Source organism: Tiliqua scincoides, chromosome 3 (assembly GCF_035046505.1).
Source record: "Tiliqua scincoides isolate rTilSci1 chromosome 3, rTilSci1.hap2, whole genome shotgun sequence".
Classification (NCBI taxonomy): Eukaryota; Metazoa; Chordata; class Lepidosauria; order Squamata; family Scincidae; genus Tiliqua; species Tiliqua scincoides.
In genome coordinates, this window is record NC_089823.1 from 193,933,849 (window position 1) to 193,958,354 (window position 24,506).

The window sequence follows — 24,506 nt, forward strand, 5'->3', positions numbered from 1 at the left end:
TGCACAAAAGCATCTCCCCCATCTAGTGATCAGAGCTTGTCTGCAATGACAAATTACATCCTCCCTGTGACAACAAAATGTTCAAAGGGTGGCCTTCCGATGCTTTAGGGGGCCTTTCTGAGGCCCGTGGAGGCCACGCACAGCCTCCACAGGCCTTAGAAAGGCCTCTAGAAGTCCTGGACGGGCACTTCTGGTTTTCGGCTAAAAACTGGACGTTTTTAGGACTTCTGGACTAGGACTTCTGGAGGCCATTTTGAGGTCCGTAGAAGCTGCGCTCTTCATTGTTACAATGTAAACTTAAGGGGCAGTACTCAAAAGGAATGGAGGGGCTGGATTTCCCCCACTTACAAGCAGAAAAAGAATGCTAGAAACAGCTCTGGAAGTTCCTGCAGTTAGCTCTGTGCATGTGCAGAATTCTACTACACTAACTGCATGGCTGCCACAAATAATATTCAATGTTATACACTTGTTTTACACTGCTGTCTCGTTTAACTGCTGCTTATTTTAACTTGTTTGTTTCTGCTTTTGAGATCTTTTTTTGCTTTTGTAAAAGATTTTGTATAAAGGGAAGGTATAAATGTATTAACAACTTCAAGATCTCATAGCAATACTTGGTGGAGCTTATTTAATGGAGAAACAGTAATAATACAGAGAGACTAAGTTAAAGCTATGTCAATGTTATCTATAGCTCAGCTGACAATCTGAACTCAGGGTTCAATCCTGAACTCAGCCAGTACCGGTGCTGAGCCTTAGCGCCAACGCTGGGTGCTGTAAACATGCTGTAAAGCACATTGATGATATCTGGTGAGTCAGGAGCGCCAGCAATGGGCCTGTGCCAGTCAGGCGCTGGGCCCAGTGCCAGCAGGAAGAGGATGCACTGCCAATGGGGGCAAATGCAACTACTGGGCAGTGATGTGGCCTCTGGGAGTGAGGGGAGGGTGGAATGAGGGTGGGGGAACTGGGGCGGGAGGGGGTGGGACCAGCGGTGCCCTATTCCACTGGATCCTAAACCCTGTGTCGGGCCAAAAGGCCCAACATGGAGTCTCTCAAGTATGCACTGTCAATATAGCCGGGGCTTTCTCTGGGGGGGCACCATGAAGCTCAGGACTGGGCGGTAAAACAGGACCCTAAGACTTGTACAGACACTTTTGACCTACAGCTAAGAAAATATGACAAATGCTGTGTAGGTTCAAGGAAGGCATATAAAATGACACTGCCTACAATTACTTGGGCTACCTAAGATTTTACCTTTCCGATGGCTCCTTCCTTTTGGAAAACCAAAGTTGCCAGCATGTGATGACTGCAAGATTTTATTCTCATTCCTTAGCTCCTTTCCCTCTTCAGGGGTGGAGAGACCGAGTATAAAGCAATCCTGTTCTTGGGTCTGAGCATTCTGTTCATCTACAGCTAAACAATAAAACAGTGACAGGCACAAGAGCTTTAAACTTATATCACACTATACATAGAGAATTGGTCAACAGAAGAACAGCAACAAAATTCTGTTCTCAACATGAAAGTTACTCACAGGGAAGAATTCACAGGCCACAATAATAGGATATATGAACCTCTCATGACATACACATTTTTCAGAAAAGATCCAGGAGCAAATATTTCCTTCCTTTATTATTATTATTAGTTTGATTTTTACCCCACCTTTCTCCCCTAAGGGCATCCAATGCGGCAGCATAACAGCACTGCTAATCTATCTATCTAGCACTGTTCTATCACTGACCAAACTGCAATATGCTAGCCTCACTGTTATACTTCCCATAGATATATTTCTCATGAAAACTAAACCCTTCAAAAAAGACCTGCCCTTATTTGCAAGAAGCATTGACTGTAACCGGTAAGTAAACAAAGAATATGCAGGAATATGTAGGTGAGGATTTCTTTTGTTTATTTAACCCTCCCTGTGACAACAGAAGAAATCACATGAACTGGGCCCACAAGGGCTAATAATCTAAGAAGTAGCTATAGTTAAGATTTACCTAAAGAATAAAGAGTAAGGAATAATCTGCATGGAAACTGAGCATTCAAAATGGCAAAATCATTGGGTCCGGATGACATATACTCAAGAGTTCTTAAAGAACTGAACTGAGACACTGTTGATCTTCTCAGAAAAATATGCCATGTCACTAAAACCAGCCTGCTTATTAGAGTACTGGAAGGTAATCAACATACAGAGATCCAGGAAACAGACCAGTTAATATCTAAACATGGTGAAAAGTGTTATTAAAGCTACAATGAACAAACACATATACAAGCCAGCCTAGTTAAGGGTGAATAAGCATGGCTTCTGTAAAGAGAAGTCCTGCCTTATCAAACTTCAGCTTAATAGTTGGCCATATCTTGGACTGAACTTTTATACCTATATGGAAGAATGTGATAATTAAGTGATGTCTTCATGGACATGGAGAGGATACAACACTAAACACTTTTCATTATGGGTAGGGTGAGAATACAACTATAGTTACATCAGAAGCAATTCCTCACTTTGTAATATATTATACAGATTATTTCAAGAATGCAGTAGTGAAATCCTGATTCCTGTTATGTCTCTGGAATAAAGGAAATTTAGTTCCTTTCAAACAGTGTTTGACACATACCCATGATTTCTTGGTGCTAAAGTTACCTTTTTCTGCATGTTCTATAATCTGACGAATAGCTTTTTTCAGACTGTTGGCTCTTAACATTAACTGCTCACGTGGTCGGAATATTTGAGGACGAGTGGTGCATGATGATCCTATTGAACGTTCACTAGAAGAATCACAAGCACTGCCAGAACCATCACCATCTTCTGTCTCCTCTGCAATGGTAGGAGGTGGGTTTGGCAGAGAAGATGAAGCCTGAGATTCTTCATTCAACGTCTTCAAAAGGGAGTCTAGTTTCTCTTTCAGAACAGAGCACTACAAGTACAAAGCATAAGGTTTCAAAGTAATTTTATGATCTTTTTTATATGTAGGTCATTTTAAATTTTTTTCTCCAAATACCTTTCTGGCCATGACTTCAGATTCCTCAGAACTTTCTGGTGCTTTCTCATAAGCCTTCCCAACTCGAGCCACAAAATCTTTCACAGTTTCACAAAGCACCCTAAACAAACCAGGAGAGGGAAGCAAGAATTATTTACTTACTACTCATGATGTAACTGGCTTCTATGAGGAACTTCCTCCTGAAGTACTTACTTGGCTGATGAGATGACCACTGAGTGTTGGTCAGATGTCAAGATTTTCGATAAATGAGCAGCCACAGAGTCTTCATAGAAGAGAATCTGCTGCACCTTGTAATATTCAGAAATGGGTAATTGCATCACTTCTTCCAGTGTTGCACAACATAGACCCAGCCAGCATTGATCAGTACATGCTAGATAATATTTGGCTCCCTATTGTCTGCCGTAGTTATTTCAATTTATTCTACAGCGAGGGCTATCAATACGTAATGGTAAATGGTATTTATTTCATAGTGGCCTCAGGCAAGGGAAATAAGTTATGTTAAACCTAATCTTCTTTTGTGCAATGAACATTTTTCAGGATTCTGGAAAATGTGTTAGTTTTCAGAAGCTAGGAGTCCTTTCTACATACTTTTCTGATGGTCATGCCTCTCCACAGAGCTCCCAATCCAGCATGGTTAAGAGTTCTTTCTCCATAATCTTTCTGTGTTGCTTTCTTCCGTTATCATCTAACTTTTTCTAGCTCAGACTTATCACTGCTCTAACCTTCTTAATTCTTTACCTCAGAATCTTCACTGAATTCTTCAGTGGCTGTAGAAGCAGATGCTTGACGAGGAAGCTTTGTTTCATACACCATGATGCTCCACCTATTGCAAAAGAGGCATCAAAGCATTTAATACAAAACAGGTATTCTCCATATGCAGGACTGGCAGGAAACAGTAACTCAGCAGCAGATTCAAGAGGAAAAATCATTTTCCCACTTCATCTCTGTGCATCACTACCAATGAAAAGGGGAACTGTGCAACACTGACTTTCTGGTTCAGGTGCAAATGACATAGGGCTAATATGCTGTCTCTCATGCACCTAGCAAAAAGCATTTAGAAAGACATGAAACGCAAAAGAATTATGCAACTACATTCTGGACACATTCTTCTTGAGTCGCTATGACTACAGTGACTGCACAGAAACAAAGCCTGCTTCTTTCAGAGAAAAGTCTTTCCAGTTCAATTTTATTTTTTTAAATATAGCCTCTTGAACAGAATCTAAATACTGCCACTACCAAATAAAAAGACAGATTGGCCTTCAGATGGTTCACATATTTTGGAACTTTACCATTCATAGGCCAGAAGTCTGGCCCAGAACACTATAGATATGCTTCTGTTCATAATGCAAACAAGGGAGGCATAATTTTATACATAAACCAAACAAATCAAAATAATGCTACCAACCTGATCAAATTCCTTTACTAACTTTATATATAGTTTTGATAAATACAAAAAGCAGCCACACACAATACTAACTAAGGCTGCATAGCCTCCAATAGTTCAATTGGCTAACCCTATACAAGATTGCATCTGAAAGCCATACAGCAATGCAACTGATCACCTTCTACAGTCAAAGCACTTGCTATAATGTAATAATAAAGGGGGGTTGGGGAGAGAGCTCCACAAGGTGTAGGTGTACCAGCAAGGATGGATGGAAAAATAGACTATACCACTTTAGCTCAGACTTCTCTACCCAGAACAGCAGTTTCTAGGATCACCAAGAAATCACAATTCAAATTCTAAAATGTTGCTGCTCACCAATATGTAAAGAAAACATAAAAGAAACTAAGCCAGGAACCATGTATGTCTTCCTGCTTCCATGGAAACTAGCACACATTCCAGTTTTCAGAAAGGAATGAATAATTTGGGACTGGCAGCCCTGAATGACACTTACCTGTCAAGCATTTTAGTACTGGCCCTTTCCAGTTTTTCTAGTATCTGTGGGAGTTGGGTATCATCATCACAAGCAGAACCCCAGCCTAGCACACGGGCAAGGTCATTGCCTGTACCCAGGGGCAACACTCCCAACTGGCACTACACATGGGAGGGGAAAAACAAAAAGAAGGATAGCTGAAAAGGATGCACAACTCACATTCATCCAAACATAACATTAAAGAGATTTTAGTTTATCCCCTAGAGCTGGGGTGCCCAAACCCCGGCCCTAGGACCACTTGTGGCCCTTGAGGACTCCCAGTCCAACCCTCAGGGAGCCCCCAGTTTCCAATGAGCCTCTGGCCCTCCGGAGACATACAGGAGGCTGCACTGGCCTGATGAAACTGCTTTCAGTGTGACGGCCAACTGTTCAACCTCTCACGTGAGCTGTGTGACAAGGGCTTCTGCTTGCTGTTTCACATCTGTGATGCAGCAGGGACAGCAAAGGAAAGGCCGGCCTTGCTTTGTGTAAGGCCTTTTATAGGCCATGAGTTATTGCAAGACCTTCATTCATTTACATGTTCCATCTCTAATGTATTCATTTATGTAAATTTATTCAAATTTGAAATGTAAATTAATTCTTTTTTTTTCCTTGCCCTGAGACAGTGTCAGAGAGAAGATGTGGCCCTCCTGCCAAAATGTTTGGACAACCCTGCCCTAGAGGAAAGCCCCTAGGGAAAATGATAAGTTGTAAGGAAGATATTAACCATTCATCTATATTCTTCAAACTAACTTCTACTTTTCTCTTTTGGTAGGCTGAAGCTTCCCCCAGCATAGTGATGCAGTGGTGCCGGCACAGCCTCTACTGTATCTCACGGGGGAGTTTTGGCTGCTGGAAGTCAACTTGGGATAAGGGGATATTTGCCTCCTTGCCCCAGGATAAGCCCCAGCAGCCACTATAAGTCAACTTGGATCTGTTCCAGCTCTATAGCTGCTGCAAGTCTGAGCTGATCTATGCAGGCAGATCAGGCCCAGGAAAGGGGTTTGGATTCAGCAGACACTGCCAAACCTCCCCCTCAGGTCCAATTCATCCACCCCCACCTTCCATCTTGTTTCACCCCCTATGCTGAGTTTACGTGCTCTGGCAGGCCTCCTGATATCCACCAGCATTAGTGGGAAGGCTCTGGTGTTCCTTGCTGGCAACTTGTGAGCCAGAAAACGCTTTACAGCTGTTTTACAGCAGCCTGTGCTAGCGGAGCACATATTCCTCTGGTGTTAATTTTAGATAGGATTGGGTTGTAAGTGTTCCTTCCTACTTAAAATCCCTTCTCAAAATAAACCTTTTCCTCAAAACTTTCTTTCCATCACTCAGTGTAACTGAATTGTGACTGCATTTGCTACTCTCTCATTTCCCTTTCTCCTTCTTGCATAACTTTAGTTTAGACCAGCTCCCTCAAAACCCCAGCCTGCAGGCAGGATTCGGGATTTGGGAGAAGCCCTCCGCTCTGTGAGCAGAGCTTACCATTCCACCGTACTGCAGCTCTTCATGTCCCCAGATCGGGAGAACGCAACACTCTGGGCAGTCGCATCTGCCTGGAAATCCAGGAACAACGTCTGCTGGGGCATTGCATCATAAACATGACTATCCAGAGTGCTGCACCGTCCTGATCTGGGGACACGAAGAGCCACAGCATGCCAGTACGGTAAGCGCCAGTTGCATTCATGTGTCTCCAACATCATATCTAGTTTGACCATTAGACCACTACTCCAGTGAAAGAGTGTATAAAATTACAACTTTATTGATGTACTGTTAGAGAGAGTCTTAATTCATATTGACTGAGAAGGAAGAGGATCAAGGATTTGAAGTTCATCAAAATAACTTGATTTAATGGCAACCTTTGTCAGGTGCAAAATGCACCTGGTGTATAGAAGTAACTCCCCCCCCCCCATAACCCTGTTTATATCACAAACTGCCCAGTGCTACAGGGAACTCAAGATAGTTTACAAAATTTCCGGAGTATTGTAGCAAGTATGGAAATGCCAGTTAAGGCTTTGGGCTGAAATAGCTTATTAAGCTTAGAAATCCCTGCTAACTGGTTTACCCCTGCTAGCTGGTTAAAGAGGCACTTCTTCAAGTGGGTGCTCCTCTTTTATTTAGCAAGGGGAGAGTCACTGGCCCACCTCACCCCAGCAGTGTCTTTTCTAGTGGCTGCCTGCTGGTGTTCTTTTGCATCTTTTTAGATTGTGAGCCCTCTTGGGACAGGGAGCCAGTTATTTGATTTTTCTGTAAACCGCTTTGTGAACTTTTTGTTGAAAAGCGGTATATAAATACTGTTATTATTATTATTATTGAGCCGGTAAGGCATTCCCGATGCGCAGTGATCTGCAGTCTGGAGACCACTGGTTTAGACAAGTGGTTCTCAAACTGCGGGTCCAAGATCCATCAGAGGACCATGACCTAATTGTTGGTGGTCGCAAATCTGACAGGGCAGATTAGACTATGTGTATCAAGGGTTTAAAAAGTTGCTGCTTGAGGGGGGCACTGCTGACCAATCACCATTATAGCCACACTTCTTGGCATTCATAAATCAGGTAGCAGTCTCTAGGGCAGTGGTTCTCAAACTGGTGGGTTGTGACCCACCAGTTTGTGTAATGCTTCCCCTGTCTCTTTAAGGGGTGGGGAAAGGGGAGGGAGGCAGCAACACAAACCCCAGGATCGCGTTGCTAAGGGGGCAGGGGGGTGCTTTGCACTTACTTCAAGAAGGCAGGGCTGCAGCAGGTGTGGGGAGCACTGCACAGCGCTCCCTGAGGCTTGGAACATTAGCTAAAAGCAGGCGCAAAGCACTTCTGTTTTGCAGGAGGTGCTTTGTGCCTGCTTTTAGTGAATGTTCCAAGCCTCGGGGAGCGCTGTACAGGTCTGCGCAGGGGTCCCTGCACCTCCTGCAGCAGCACTGCCTTCTTGACTCAAGTGCAAAGCACCCCCCTTGCCCCCCTTAGCTTACCCTAGCTCCTCCCCCACAAGAACTTACTGAGGGAGTAAAGCTTCCTCAAAGTTTGAGAACCTCTGCTCTAGGGACTCTAAAATGTTTTGAGAACCACTGGTGTAGACTATTAAAGTGACAAGCACCTCTTTATCCCCTGCTTAATGTTAGGATGCTAGCTGCCAACACTAAGATACAATAGTTACCTGGCAATAGCCAAAGCATAGCTGGAAAGAAAACTCACTCTGTTTCTAAAGCTATGCTAGAGAAAGAGAAGCAAGACGCAATCACTTTCATGACCTATTCATTAATAGCAGAACACTTCCAAATTTTGACCATTGGTAAAGTTCAATATTTCAATTTCACCACCAAGTGGTGCTATTACTTTCTTGAGGCAGGAGTTGTAAAGGGACATCATGCTCAATAAATGCATTATTTTTACTCAAAGAAAATGGCTATTTCAAGACAAAGCATGATCTAGATAACCAAACAACAACCCGAGGGTAAATTCAGATCTACTTGAATAAAAACTGCTCCATGCAGTGATCTGTTCATAACCATGATAGGGAAGTTTTAATATACCATGAAACAGTAAATCGCAGTAAAAGGAATGTTCTTTGCACTGGCATAGTAAGAGTTGGAAGTTCTGCACATGCAGGGTGACCTGATACAATGGAGGACAAAGTGCCTGTACCTTTAACTACAGTATAGAAGAGGGAATTTTGGCAGGTGTAACTCAACATGGTTTAAAAAGCTTTATCTGCCAAAATTCCTCTGCTATACAGTGGTTAAAGGTACAGGCACTCTGTCCTCTGTTGTATCTGGTCACCTTGTGCATAGGAAATATCTATACCGGAAAAGTTCAGTAAGCAGTATAGTCTCAAAAGAGAGAGGTTTAAAGGGATGATGACCTTAGAGGTGATGACCAATGGTCTCTAGGTGAATTAACACACAAAAGGCTACAACCATAACTCTTCTAGAGCCAGAAAGAAGCCTTACTGGGGGAAAGAGCTGAAAGGAAAAGCTGCATATTCCTCACCCGCTAATGCTCCTCCCTGCACATTAACATTAGGTGGCAAAAACAGAGATGAGAATCCCACAGTGTCTAGTTTTGGTGTTAGTTATTTCATTAGTTCAGGTCAAGTTGTATGACACACAGTAGGAGCTCTCTTTGTCCTTTGTTGCAGGTTATCCATTCCATATGCAAAAACTCTTTGGGAAGGTACCTGTTTGTGGAGACTGAGGCTATCAATTTCAGAGAGAACCCATCCAACACTTCCATCCCCACCACACACTAGAATTCGGAAGGTGTCGAATTTCTGGAATAAACGTAAACTGCACAGGGGAAAAAAAGTATATGCTGTTAAATGTGTTCTTAAACATGAGAGTGAAAAGCAACTGAGAACTATTATGTTTGGAAAAGACAAAACTTTTGCTGGGTTCCAAATAAATGCGCAATTGCTTGACAACCCATCTGCACAAGATTAGGAAAGAAGTACAGGTGCCTGCCACTTAACCATCGTCTGCTTAATGACGAGCTGCATATACAACGGTGATCAAAGCACAACAAAGAGGCTCTTAATTGAGACAATCACTGCAGATACTTGCCTATAAGTTGATCTCACAGATGAGGGCAGGTTTTGAAGCAAGAATCATAGAATTTTCTATGACCATCGGAAAAGTCGGGGTCATAAACTTAGGAGGTGTCTGATTATAGTTTTGTCTGATTTTACCCTAGGCCAGATCCTGAAAAAAAACTTACCAGTAATTGTTACCAGTGGTTCCCAACCTGGAGTTCATGTACCCCCAGGGACACTCAACAGGACTTTTAGGGGTATTTGAAAGAGAATGGAATAATGGCAGTGCTCCAGAATGCCTTGTGGGCCAGCAAGGCAGGAAGGGAGGTAGCTAGTTAACTGTGAAGGCCCCACCAATAGCTAATTTTTTGTGATCAATTCATGTATGAACCAGTGATTGAAAACCAGCACAGGGAAAAAACTAGAACATAAAAAAGTGTTCTATCACTCAGTGATCTATCACTCAGAATTTCTCAGGATACTTCTGGTGCAAAACAGTGCAAAGGCAGAGTCTTCTGTTCTATAAACAGATAAAGAGAGAAAATACTGTGATGAATACATGGTCTGGGCTTTCATAGAGAGGAGATGAGAACTTGTATTATTACAAACATTTTGCTAATATGAAGGGTGTTCATCCCTGCCAAGGGATATGCAAGTGAAAAAGGTTGGGAACCACTGCAGGAGATCCATGAATCAAATCCACCTTTAAGATGTCTGATGTGTTAAGCCAGAAGCTCTACATATAACATACAACTTAGAACACAACTGGGAGTGCGCAATTCAATTCACAGCAGAAACAAGCAACAGCAAATAGCTGTGACCAAGTGCAGCTGCACATAGCTGAAACCCTATTTACTCAGAAGCAGATTCATTGCTTTCCCTGGGTGTTATTCGTAAGTAATGGTGTTCTGAATTGTAGCTTGTGAGACATTTGATGGGTGGGTTTCCACTTTCAGGGAAGGTGCATCCTGCAGCTAGAACAAGCCCACCCTCACCTGGTCTGAGGGCTGTTTCCTCCTCTTGATTTACAGCAGGAACAAGGCTGTGGGGGGGGGGGTTTCACTCTTAAAGAAGTGGGGTGATTCTGGGGAGCCAGTTCAGCTCTGCTCTCTGTCTTGGGGGGATGTGCGAATAGAAACTGCTGTCTGCTGCTGTAATCGGTTTCCTGGTCAGTTTCCCTGGCTTGGCTTGTAAATAGGGGGCAGAGAAAGAGGGACAGTGGGGAAGGGAGAAGGGGGGCACAGCTGGCGAGGAGAAGGGGGAGAAAACACTTCAACAGAGTGAAGGCTGGCGGAGGGAAGAGAGGGGCTGGAGCTGAAGGGCAGAGAGAAGCTGGCAGTGCAGGAGTGGGGGCGGGAGGGAGGGAGGCTGTGTGGGGGGCTCCCCTCCTCCCTCTCGCTTGGAATAAGCCGTTGCAGAGCTGCAGACTGCATGAAGAAGCAGTCCTCCAGTCTCTCTCCCCATCTTCAAGCCTTTCCTGGGAGTAAGTCCCATTGACAATAATGGAACTTACTTCTGAGTAGGCATGCACAGGCTTGGGCTCAAAGGCTGCCATCTTATGTGCACTTTTCTGGGAGTAAGCTCCATTGACAATAATGGAACTTACTTCTGAGTAGGCATGCACAGGCTTGGGATCAAAGGCTGCCGTCCTATGTGCACTTTCCTGGGAATAAGCCCCATTGACGACACGCATGGGACCGTGCTCCAGGCTCCTGCTCCCTTGCTCCCCTTTCCTGTACTTGCGAAGGCTAGCAGGGAAGAGGAGGTGGAAGTCAGAGCCGAGGAGACCAGGCCTGAGCAGGCGGGACTGCAATGCCCAGGAGGAGGGAGCAGCAGGTGAGCCGAGCAGCTCCATCAGGCTCCCCGCTGGAGGTGTGGAGTCGCTCGCTTCCTAAGCACTGCATCACCCTCCCCAGCAGCACCACTGCTGCTTCACAGTGTGCCTGAAACAGCCCTGACCCCAAGTGGCCCTGGAGATAAGGCGAAGGGTTGATTCACAGCAATCTGCGGGGGGGGGGGGGATTTTTTGCCCTATAGGCGAGTATCTCCAGTAGGTCTCCCATAGGCTGCAGTATCTGTTCACACAACAAAGAGGCTCTTAATGCAAAGAAGAGGCAATCAGCCTCCAGTAGCCTGCTCATCCAGAGAGTGTCTGGTAGGGAGTGTCTGTTTACACAACAAAGGCACTAGATGGGGCTGAATGTTAGCTTAATGACCTAATCACATAACAGTGAATCGGAGAACATATTCCCTTTGTTAAGTAGTGCACACTTGTATACTACAGCATTCTTCAACATGGTATTATCTACAAAATCCATCACAAATATGAAGTGCACATCTTCAGAAACAGAGTAAATTAAATTTTTTTTTTTGACAAGTTACAGATATCTGTACAGCAAGCAAACATCTCTTACCCGAGGTGAGGTCCTCCATTCATGAGATCAAAGACCTGTGCAGGATTCAGCAGTTGTTTAAATCTTCGTAGGAATTTTACCCCCTGGTTGTCTCCACTTTTTGAGTTGACAAAGACCAGCAAAGGGCTTGTGCAAGATGGGGGACAAGTAGCTTTCCAGAAACCTGAGCAAAAAAACCCCAAATTAGAGGATGATTAAGCTGTACTATCACCAGGACAGTGAGACAACAGTAGTACTTAGCAAACATGCAATGTTGCCATATCATAGCAACACAATATTCCATCACCCTGAATCATGCTAAGACAGGGGTGTCCAAACATTTTGGCAGGAGGGCCACATAATCTTTCTGACACTGTTGGGGGCCGGGAAAAGAAAGAATTAAATTACATTTAAAATTTGAATAAATTTACATAAATGAATATATTAGAGATGCAACTTATATGAATGAATGAATGTTTTGCAGTACCTTGCACAAAGCAAGGCTGGCCTTTCCTTTGCTGCTATTGCTGCATCACAGATGTGAAATAGCAAGTAGTCGAGGGAGTCCTCGTCCCACAGCTCAGGTGAGAGGTTGAACAGTCATCCTCACACTGAGAGCAATTGCGTCGGCCAGCATGGGCTCCAGTAAGTCTCTGGAGGGCCAGAGGCTCATTGGAGACTGGGGGCTCCCCGCGGGCCGGATTGGGAGCCCCTGAGGGCTGCAAGTCGCCCCTGGGCCAGGGTTTGGGCACCCTGTGCTAAGAGATCATTATTATTATTATTATCATCATCATCATCATCATCATCATCAACATTTGAAACTGACTTTCAGAGTTGCTTCACAAATATTTAGCATGGAATGTACTGAGATTATAAACTATTCATAAAGATTTGAGAATGGGTCTGCTTGTCTTCAGCTGATGAAATTATAAACCCTGTTTTTATTTTAAAAAAGTTGGTAGTTTACCAAAATTTTCCATTATCTAACAATCAAAAGACAGATAATAAAAATGAAATGTAGAAAAGCAAATACATTATCACTTTGGGCAACTCAAAATCATCCAAAAGAAAAGAAGGTCTTAATAATTAAATCGCCTTTCTTGTTAGCTATTTGATCTTACAAATTTGTGATCCAGTCTTTTGTCTTTATCAGGCTATGCAAGAAGACAAGGGACAAGAAGAGGAGGAAAAAAGAGGGAAAGGAAAGAAGAGGAGGGCAATAGTTGCTGTCCAGTTAATGCTGCTTGTCTTATGAGAATAGCAGCTTTCTGTGTTATGTCAACATTGCTAATCAAACCACTCAATGTAGAAATTCAAACTAGGAAAGCAATACTGATAGGAATTGGATGATACCCACCATCTGAATCAATGCTGTTGAGAGCTGTGGGTGGGATTACAGATACTTTACAAAGGCCAAGGGGGCACTTGGTCGGCAACAAGTCTCTACATGAGGTGTGTACCTGGAATAATAAAATAAAATATCAGTTAAAACATTCTATTTTTGATTCAATTTTTGCTTCCAATTCAGCTATTTCAAAGATGAAGAAATTTAAAAAAACTAAAAGAAGGGAGAAAAAAGTTATTTTAAGACCATGTATCTAGAACTGTCAATATGTACTGAAAGAGTTCGCCTCTAGAAGATTTAAGGATATACGAGGGTCGCCTAGAAAGTAATGCACTACATTTTTTTTCTCAGCCTACAGTAATGGTATGAATGCGAAACTTTAGATATACATTATTTGACTTTTCAGGAGTGCACACACAAAGTTTTGGTTTCTTCAGACAGATAGCGTAGCTGCAGCAGTGTTTCGAAATGGCGTCTGTAAGTGATGTACGTTACAAGCAGCGTGTCGTCATTGAATTTCTCACTGCAGAGAAAGAAACTGTTGGGAACATTCACAAACATTTGTGTACAGTTTATGGAGAATCTGCAGTCGACAGAAGTATGGTTAGTCGCTGGGCACAGAGGGTGAGGCCATTAGAAGGCGGTTCGGCAGAGCTCCAAGATTTGCGGCGTTCAGGGCGGCCATCCACGGCTGTCACACCTGACAAGACGCAACTTGCTGATGTGCTCATTCACGAGGACCGACGCATAACGACTAGGCAGTTGGCGCTGAAGCTGTCAATCAGCAAAGGAAGTGTGGATGCAATCATCCGTGCTCTTGATTACTCAAAAGTGTGTGCACGATGGGTTCCGCGCTATCTTATGGTAGACCACAAATCTTTCAGAAAAAAACATTTCTTCTGAGTTGCTGAAACATTTTGAAGATGAGGGGGAAGCGTTCTTGTCCAGGATTGTGACAGGTGATGAAACCTGGGTTCACCATTTTGAGCCCGAAACAAAACGACAGTCGATGGAATGGCGTCATCCTCAATCTCCACAGAAGAAAAAATTCAAAGCAACTGCTTCCGCTGGTAAGGTCATGATCACTGTGTTTTGGGACTGTGAGGGCGTCATTGATGTGATGCCAAGAGGCAGCACCATTAATTCTGAAGCTTATGTGAAGACATTAACCAAACTCAAGAAGTGCTTCCAGCGACTTCGGTGCCATAACAACCCAGGTGAATGTTTGATTCAACATGATAATGCTCGGCCTCACACAAGTTTGAGGACTTCGGAACACATCACTAAACAGGGTTGGACTGTGTTACCCTATCCACCCTACAACCCTGACCTAGGTCCCTCAGACTTCCACTTGTTTGGGCCATTAAAGGATGCCATTCGCGGAAGACATTTTGAGGATGACGAAGAGGTGATTCGCACAGTGCAGAAATGGCTTCGTGACCAGAACAAGGAGTGGTACTGACAGGGCATACATGCCCTTGTGTCTCGCTGGAGGAAGGCCATAGAACTGGACGGAGATTACATGGAAAAAAACATCATTCTTTCTTGTGTGTAAGTTTCATTGTGTTCAATAAATAATTGTTGAAGAAAAAAAATGTGGTGCATTACTTTCTGGGCGACCCTCGTATGTAGGAGAGTTCAATAAATTAGTTTCAGCTTGTTTTTTCCATATACCATGAACCCTCACTTTATGAAACAATTCCAGGGCCCAAGAAAAGGATTTAATCTTTGCACCTGAAAGATCTCATATGTGTTTATGACTAATGTGACTGGTTTTTTGAGATTATGTACTTACACCTCTTTAAGCCATCTTCTGGTAGTTCAGTAATCTAATGCCATTTATTCAACTGAGTGACATTTCCTTTTATTGTTGTAGTAACATGACAGTATGTTACTTAGGACATTTTCACCTACCACAGAATCAGGATACAGTCCAGAGAAGAGGCTGTTATAGATGGCTATATATTTTATTATGTTGTCTGTTTTCTCACAACTACTTAAAAGAAAAGTCCGTGGTAAAAACAGCAAAAAACAATCTGTTTAAATTCTTCATAAAGAAGCCAAGCTCTAGTTGTGTTATTTGAAACTAAGGAGATAACCCAATTCATTTGGAGGAATGGCTCTGAAACTTTCCCTTAAACAAACATCATTCTAGACTGCACATAAACAGCAGAGAAAAGGAGAGTAAAATTCCACAGAGGAGCAGCATGATCATTTAACTCACCATTGCTTTGCACCAGAGACAACGCCAGTCTTGCAAGCGTAACACACTACCACATGTTTTATCGCACACTGTGCATTTGGCACTCACAGGGAGATTTCCTTCAAGCCATTGGTGTGGCATTGAAATCTACAAACAAAGCCAAGAAGAAATCTCTTTATAGGACCAATTTTAATCAGTGAACCATGAACAAATGTAATGATAGCAATGGCATCCTTGAAAAGGACCCCTCCAATATTTTAAAGATAAAGACATTGCTTTAACATTACTCTCATGTGGAGCAGGTGTTCTTGAGTTTCAGAAACCAAGAACACAAGAGCAAGATCACAAGATCCTGATTGAGCAGCACTAGTGCCGATCTGACTCAGTATCCTGTTTCCAACAGCAGCTCGGCAAATGCTTCCAGGCAGGGATGCACGTATCTACTAACCAACTCACCAGGGCAACAGCCCCAAAGTCTCTGGTGAGAAGGGCTCACTGCAGCATACATTTCTCTGCCTAGCTTTCATCTGCACTGCAGCATGGAAAACCTAAGAAACACCAGGTGTTTCTCCTATTATTTATCTTATCCAAATCTCAGGGCAAATAAGAGAAGTTTCCACCTCTCTCGCAAGCCCTCTGTGCCTGTTAACTTGTGTACCACAGATAAGGAAAGTGTCATGAATATGTACAGTTTAGGCCTAGGTTAGCATGTGAAGCCTGAACCAAACTAAGTCAGTAACAGAGAAGTGGCCAGCAGTTCCTAGCTGCAAGAATGTGAGTAAACAAACAAAAAGATTGTTGTCTCTCCTTTGCTGGCCAGAAAGGACGGACAACAAGAACTACAACCTATTGGAATGTTTAACTCCTCAGTAGACTGAGGGGCACCTGATCAAGCAGAATGGAATGCAGCTATGGATCTCCAGTTGGGAGGGGTAAGAACTAGGAGGGCTAGCAACCAGACCCACTCTGAGAAGGTTCTGTCCTCAAAAGTTTCTGATTGGACAGTCTAAATAAGTATGAAGTCACCTCAGTACTATTAGCATAAGAAGTATACTAATGAGTGCCCCAAGGGGTGTGTGCGGTTCCTTCTTGGGCAGAGTTTTTGGGTGCAACATCCTGCAAGCTGTGAGCTCCATTGTCCACCACGGGCACCTGGCCCCATAGGAAGCCCTGGAGCTAAGAGATCTACAAGAGTAACTGACCCAGGTGAGAGATAGGGATTAATAGAGATAGCCAGCTAGCTTTATTATTTTATTGCTGATATGTTTCCTAGATGTTTATGCCTCTAGCATTTGCTGCCTTATGTAACCTTATGTACTTAAACTAAAATCTCTTTTACCAAGTTGTTTCATTGTCTGTTGGGGACAAAAGTTCAGAATCCTGCCTAGCCGTTCAGCAAGCTACCAAGTGCTCATTGAGGTCTAGTAACTTGAGGACTGAAGCTTTAATTGGAGAAAAGCTCAGAGTCTGCAAGGGATAGAGTTAAGCTGTTACGTGAAAATCTCCTTTTCCCTTCCACGTTGTGATTTTGTATGTATTATGGACTAAAAACTCATGCAGGTCAAACCTCAGAATACAGGGCACCCTTCCCCCAGTCCAAGGCCCTGGTAGAAGTCACAAGTTTGCAAAACTCATGGTGATTACATCCCCTCCTCCAGTCAAGGAATGTCTCCTGATTATGCAAAACAAGCATGCACCTCAGGAGGAAGAAGTCTATTGTTCTTTTGTTGTAGCTTTATCACTCTTAAGCACCTTATGCAAATTGCCTCCCTCCCCCAGAAGGTCATCCTGGCTGGTAAGCTGACTTCTGGTTCATCATGTCTTTCTTACATACTCCACGTGTACCACTGTGCGTACTGAGCATGCGCATCTAGACCAGCACTAGGACACATCCGGGACATTTTAGGTCAGCCACAACCCTTTAAGAGAGAGGCTCCGAGCACATGCTCTCTCTCTGGCTGCCCTCCCAAGGGAGTAGTCCATCCTAGGACTCTTTCCCATCCAACTGCTCCCTGGGACAGGTAAATATATCTTGCGTCTAAAACTCTCTCCCTTCCATCCTACCTATTTCTCCCCTTCTTCCCCCATCTTTAGTTAGCAAACGGGGTTAGGCAGAGCAGGGACCCCTAAAATCCTTCCCTACAACCTATCCTTTTCGGATTCCTTATCGGATACACCAAATACATAGCACAAGCAACCACCATAAGCTAGGTACACTAGACACAAGTACTAGAAATCTATACTTATCAATTCTCCATGTGTATTATGTTTACCTTTGTGTGTTTTTGCAATAAAAACATAATCCTTTGATTGAAAGTTACCTTTCTCCCAGTCTCCTCTTTAAGCTAAACAAGGGATTTCTTTGCTTTATGCTGTCTTGCTATGCAGCCTGCGATCCTAAAAGTTTCCAAAAGGCTAATATACTAATTCCCCTAAACAAAACAGCCCTTTTTGGTAACAAAGCCTAGAGGGTCTCAGTGTTCCTGGTCTGAGGCACTAGCACATACAAGGTGGTGGCAGTACTACTGAACGGGGGGAGCCTTGAGGGCTTTAGGGTTCGAGAACCAAGAACTCTGAGCACCCCAAACCCCCTAAGTTTGTGACATGCTAACCTAGGCCTAAACTGTACATATTCATGACAGAAAGGTACAAACATTTATCTGAGTTTCTATTCAGATCACTTCAGAATTATTCAGAGGTTATTTAAAATCAGCAAACCACCTTTAACCATTCTGAAGGGATTAGATTCTTTCAAATATCTTTTAACAAATCCTTTTCTAACAAATCATCTAAGAAGAAATTAAATGTGACTGTGCTGGACTTTCTAAGACTTTCTCACTTATATATTAGATCTGGCAACACTGTAGTAACTGTTCCCACATGACTGGATCATATTCCACATCAGATTGTGGGCACTACTTAGGATTAAGGCAAGAGTCACCAACCTATAGTCAGCACTAATGCATATGATTGACCTAGAATTTGTATCTTTGTCACAACCTGAATGTACATTTACCCATTAAGAGAGAGACTTGGTCACTCATTACTACATCTTCTCTTTTGTCTGAGTTTTTGAGCCTTTTATTTCTGGAACAATTCTGGGGTGGCGGGGGGAGGTGAAGGACACATCATTATGACATCACTCCTGCAAGTCCTATATTACTTTATGATCCCGGTATTTTCATCCCCAGTGATTCTGTGAAGACGCTTGTTCCTCTTAAGCAATCTAGTTTGGTTCAATGCCCTCTCTGAAACATAAAGTCAAAAACACTTACGATACACTCTGTGCTCCAGAAGTAAATGTTCCTCCCTAAATCCTCCAGAACATCTTAGTAGAGGAAAAGGTAAATGCAAAATGCTTTCTATAGTTCCTGTTCTTCTTCTCCATGTGCTAAACAGATGGTACATACCCCATCTTCATCCTCAATGATATCCTTTCCAATAGATGCTAGCGTTGTCCATTTGCAGTTATTGGTTGCCCGAACAGCACAGCGCTTGTGAGCTTTAAATTTGCACACTAGAGAAAGGGAGGAAAATCAGTGTCACAACAGACATAGTGAGACGTTAAAGCTGAGAGAAGTCCGCTTTTAAGCCTAAACGAAATTCAAAGTTTACAAAAACCACTTGCTCTAGTTTTAGCATCATTCACCAGACCAATCTAAAGTTGAAGGGACATCTCAATCCTGTTTTCAAACTGCTTGTGTCATCCTTAGAAAACACTGTATATACACGTTCCCAAATTACTGCTTAGCAGAACCACGTATATTTAATTAGTTAACAGGAGTTCAAAAGCAAAATAAATGTAGAATCAGATTATTACTAGTTTTTGTACCCTACCTAATCCTGTTTTGGTGTCAACTTTTCTCAAATCTATAGCTGTAAACAAAGGTTCTGGGGAAGGGCAACTGTTACAGTTGCCAGATCCTGACACAGGACATTTCAGGTTTATATCATTATGTCCACCTTGAATGATTTATGGAGATTGGATTTGACTGATATAAGCATTAGACTTGCAGAAAGGTATGTTCCCTAGCAAAAGTTATAGAGAGATTGTACCTTCACAAGAGAGTCCATGAGACGTGACCCCAGATAATGCTTCCCGACACACATTGCAGTATGTTGGTCGAGCGTGTGAACAGGCGTACCAGTTATGCATCCCTGAGAAATGGTCCATACTATACTGGGTAGACTGAAAACAAATTAACAACAGAAAAAGTGAGAGGAAATTCATATGGAACCTTAAAATAAAGGAGAAAATATATTCTTATGAGATGGGTGTTATACTGGCTGCAGAAGATGAGAAGAATGAGAATGCTGTAGAGCAAATATTGGAGCAGGGCAGGGATGAATGGACAGTTGAAAAGTACAGCATGGAGTCAAATGGTAAGTTCCAGCCTACACAGTAGAAACAAAGACAATGAGAGGAATGCAGTTTGAGGGTTGCAATATTTGTGAATACAATGCATACCAAGCATTTATGCATAGAGCCATAGAGCACAATCTGTTTGAATCTGGACAGATTAGAAAATAGCACCATTTGTCAGCTATAACCAAGAGGGTTCGTGAAACGGAAAGGCTTTCCCATGAATACCAAGAGCAAAGGTGTGTATTTAACCAAAGTTTTGAGGAATCGGACCATTTGATCCAACCTTTGCTACAAGACAGGACCATCCACCCACCCCAATCTTGGCACCAGTTGCTGCTGTACGTGGGTTATTTGTCTACTAATAAGGTCCAAGTCACGTGTTTTATATATATAATGCACGTATTGGGGGAATGCAGTAAAACCTTAGAAAAACAGATTTATTGAAATCTGATAGAAGTTTGCTTTTTTTCTAATTTAAGTAGCATGCGAGGGGGAGGGGTGATCTTGATCCATTTTACCCTGTTTTGGTCCCCCACATAATTTTTTAAAGGAAATTAAGAGGCCAACACAGTCTTACAGGGTCAAACTGTATGTGGTGTGTAATATTCTCAGAGCTATGAGAAATAGTTAATTGCTTAACAAAACCATGGTAACCATGGGTAACTTAACAGACTCCAGTGACAGTGGAAAAGGGTGTCAAAGGGACCTGACTCACAAAAAGAGTAATCACAGAATGCATTTTATGCGTATTTCAGTGAAGTAATGTACCAAGTATAGTACAGGGACTAAAAACCATTCTAGAACTATCTTCTTGTACAACCAGATGAGAGGTCATTTTCAAAATAAAACTAGTACTTCTTCAACAGTAATGCCCTGCCAAAGCTATACTAATCATAGCTCTTTTCAACATTACTGCATGCACTCTTGCAAAATCAAAGATAAATATTTTGTGTACTCTTAATCACTTATGGGAAAGTACAACTTTTCTTCCCTATCTTGGATGACTCATGATGACAAGGTCAGAAGGCCTCAGTTCTGTAGAACAATCATGTTAAAGTTAGGCAGTTTATGCATATTTTAATGCCTGCTGAACGCACAGAACACTGAATCATTATTTCTGACGCCAGCAGCAAAAAATGAACTGCAGGCACTATATATGCTGCACAGTGGTGGTGCTGCATTTTAAAAGGAAGGGCAGATATAATCTTGTACATTACCTCAAAATGTTCACGATTCTGTACAGTCTTCAGTACTGCAATCCAGTCTTCCATTTCTTTTCTATTATCAGCACACAAGATGAGCTTCCGACATGGAGTAATAACCTGAAGCATAAGAAAACCATGTAGAAGTGTCAAATGCCACAAAGTGGGTTCCACAAAATCAAAGGACTCACATGTGCCTCGTGACTTTTAGGTATCAGACTATTTCATTATGTGTAGGAAAAGAAGAGAAGCAAGGTATGCCAGTACCATTTCTTAATTGGAAAGAAGGAAAACTTCTTAATTGGAAAGAAGAAAAAGAAGGGACTTTCCAGATGATAAAAACAGTAACATGATTTCTCTATTACTACCATTCAAGTTGTATCTGAACCCAGAACCTGTGGTACATCCTTCTCCACCCTGCCACCCACACACATATCGCCTTTCTGCAGTATGCAGTCTTTGGGTTTTTTCTTTTTAAATGGGGGGGGGGAATGCACTTTGCTGTGCTGAGGATGGCAAGTTCGCATCCTCTAAAACACTTTAAAAATGTGTGGTGCAGTTTTGCGTGCAAACATCACTGTGTCCTGTGTAAATTGCACTGTACACACACAGAGCAGGAATGGCAGCAGCACAGGCCACAGCACTCACCTATTTCATGGGTGGCCTCAGACTCCTAGTGATCACAACGGACAGGACTTTCAAGTTATTTTAATATTCATAACATCAGATATTTTTAAAAAATATACATTATGTGAAAATATAATCAATCCAATATAGCAAGGGAGATCCAAATGTGGAAGCACACAGTTAATGAAGATGAGAACACATATCCTCATTTTCACTGCAACATTCATTTGGATCTCACTGAACTGGCTGGAAATTTTGATGCAGACCGAAATGAGCATTCCTGTTCAGAGGTAGCTGTTTTGTTGGATCAGGGACATTATTTGCGTATACCTTATTGAGGTATAAGGTTCAGTAACCCCTCTTTCTTTGCTGCCACTAAAGTAGTATGCCATATATGTTATGAACAGTGTCTTCAAACTCCCAAATCATTCTGGGCAACAACATAAGGCCACAACTTTTATTAGCCTTTTTTTCTCTCACACAGCCTCGTCTGGGCACTGTGGCTCTTCTCCCCCCCCCACCATTTTATCTTCACAACAACCTTATATGGTAGGTTAGGCTGAGTGTGTGTGTGACTGGCCCAAGGTCACCCAGTAAGCATTATGGCTAAGCAGGTATTTGCATCTGGGTCTTTGAGTCCAAGTCCAATATTCTAGGGCAGGGGTGTCCAAACTTTTTGGCAGGAGGGCCACATCATCTCTGACACAGTGTTGGGGGCCAGGGGAAAAAAGAATTAATTTACATTTAAAATTTGAATAAATTTATATAAATTTACATAAATGAATATATTAGAGGTGTGACTTATATGAATGAATGAAGGTCTTGCAATAGCTCAAGGCCTATGAAAGGCCTTGCACAAAGCAAGGCTGACCTTTCCTTCGCTACCACTGCTGCATCACAGATAAGAAACAGCAATTGGTGGAGGGGGTCCTTAGCCCGCAGCTCACACAAGAGGATGAACAGCGATCTTCGCATTGAGAACAGTTACGTCAGGCCAGTGTGGGCCCAGCAAGTCTCTGGAAGGCCAGAGGCTCATTGGAGACTGGGGGCTCCCCATGGGCTGGATTGGGGGGTCCCCAAGGTCTGTGAATGGCCCCTAGGTTGGGGTTTGGGCATACCTGCTCTAGGGGTATACTTTCTGGCAGGAAGGCTACATCAAACATCTGGCACAGTGTCAAGGTTGGAAAAAATAAAGTTTTAATTTAAATAAATTTGAATAAATGTATATTATTCAAATTTAATATAAATTTGAACAAATACCCATGAATTAGGAAAAAATCTCTGAAAGGTCAGAAAGCACCACAAACCCGGTTCCACAATTTCTCCCAACAGATAGGTTTTTCCCTGACCCTAAGTAGCAGAAATTAATTTTTTTAAAATGCTGAAAGGCCAGAAGGTCTACAGACCTGGTTCCATCAAACCAGCAAATAAATACAAACAGCACACATGTTAATGGTTGCCCCCTACCCCAAGGAGATTAAATAAAGAGAAGTCAGAGGAGACAAAACACATAAAACACTTACAAAGACAGTAAAACTCAGATACAGACATAACTGAATCAGAGACAAGGAAAAACATGGAAAGTTTAGGAATTTGAAGTCAAGGGCTTGCCCCCGCTGCTCTTGCGCTCCCGCTCAGCCCCTCTACTTGGCGCGCGAGGCAGCAGTGGGCAGGAAGTTGTGGCCAAGAATAGGGTTTCCTCCACTGCTTGCTAATTCACACATGTAAAGCAGCAGCAGTGAAGGAAAGGCCAGCCTCACTTTGCACAAGGCCTTTTACTGGCCTTGAGCTATTGTGAGACCTTCTGGTCTCATGGCAGCTCAAGGCCTATAAAAGAGCTTGTGCAACCTCAGCCCGCAGTTCACGTTGGGCAGTTGTGGGCCAGCATGGGCTCCAGCAAGTCCCCAGTGGGCCAGAGGCTCACTGGAGACTGGGGGCTCCCAGCGATCCGGATTGGGGGTCCCAAGGGCCGCAAATGGCCTATTGGCCGGGGCTTGGGCACTCGTGCTCTAACTGCTATACTACACTGCCTCTTCCAGTTCAGATTGAGAACTTTTTTGTTTTTTTAAGAGGGCATATGGCAATTGTCATTAATGAGGATCTGCAGATGCATATCCACTAGGTGAAGTAGTATTTCCTTTCATTTGTTCTAAATTTACCCAGCTGTAATGCCACCAAGTGACCTTTTGTTCTCTTATAATGGGTCAGGATAACAAACAAGGAGTTGTTTAGATAAACAGCTGAATCTCTTAACTACCAAAATGACAGAAAAATATCCTAGGAAGCCTATGAAAGAAATCTTGTGTACTTTCTCCAGGCTCCATAGGTGACAACACTTATGCTTTGCTCAGAGGTTTATTTCAATTCCTTAAAAAAAAATTAAATAAAACCTTTTCTTCCTAATATGGAAATGTCAAATGCTATACTGCTGCTTTATATAGTCTGTTTACTTTTTTCTTCCTAGTTTTTGGATCCCAGGTTTGGTTTGTGAGAAAACTGGAAAATCAAAGTCCTGAACATACAGTTCTAAGCTAAAGTCCATTTACAACACAGTCTACAAATCCAATGTTTTGGAGCATGTGTTGCCCGATATGACCAAAGGAAGCATCACTGGCTTCAGAATGGTTGGCCAGAAGTTGCCTTTCATTCAGTCCCCACCCATCCCCATTCCATAAGCATTCCTAGCCAATCTGTGCCTTTTGTTCAGACCCCCACACCTCACAAGCATTCTCAGCCATCCTGGAGACAATGTAAAAGGCTTGCTATTTGTCTAAGTAGAGAAGTGCTCATTATACTTCCATTTAAAACAGATCTCTATAAGTATGTGGGGGGAGGAGAGTAGATCAGAATCCGGAAGGAGTGGTTCAGTGGCAGTAGCATCAACCAAATTCTAACCACCTTCCCAGCCTCAATCCCCTGACTCAGGTCCATGTGGTCTCCAGGTAGATC

At 42.8% G+C, this 24,506-nt stretch overlaps 1 protein-coding gene across 4 annotated transcripts in view; it reads right to left on the bottom strand.

Annotated features, from left to right (window-relative positions):
• DGKD (diacylglycerol kinase delta) overlaps positions 1–24,506 on the bottom strand; it is a 90,868-nt gene that overhangs the window by 21,907 nt on the left and 44,455 nt on the right. For 3 of the 4 annotated variants that reach the window (XM_066619920.1, XM_066619921.1, XM_066619922.1), the window contains 13 exons: positions 20,946–21,050; positions 19,419–19,551; positions 18,773–18,879; positions 15,384–15,509; positions 13,172–13,274; positions 11,836–11,998; positions 9,071–9,179; positions 4,886–5,025; positions 3,729–3,813; positions 3,183–3,277; positions 2,991–3,090; positions 2,633–2,906; positions 1,249–1,407 (listed from right to left, as the gene is read on the bottom strand). In XM_066619920.1, coding sequence (XP_066476017.1) covers positions 1,249–1,407; positions 2,633–2,906; positions 2,991–3,090; positions 3,183–3,277; positions 3,729–3,813; positions 4,886–5,025; positions 9,071–9,179; positions 11,836–11,998; positions 13,172–13,274; positions 15,384–15,509; positions 18,773–18,879; positions 19,419–19,551; positions 20,946–21,050 — 1,699 coding nt within the window. Of the gene's footprint in view, positions 1–1,248; positions 1,408–2,632; positions 2,907–2,990; positions 3,091–3,182; positions 3,278–3,728; positions 3,814–4,885; positions 5,026–9,070; positions 9,180–11,835; positions 11,999–13,171; positions 13,275–15,383; positions 15,510–18,772; positions 18,880–19,418; positions 19,552–19,646; positions 19,687–20,945; positions 21,051–24,506 lie in introns of those variants that run through there. The other variant, XM_066619923.1, reaches the window with a different exon arrangement.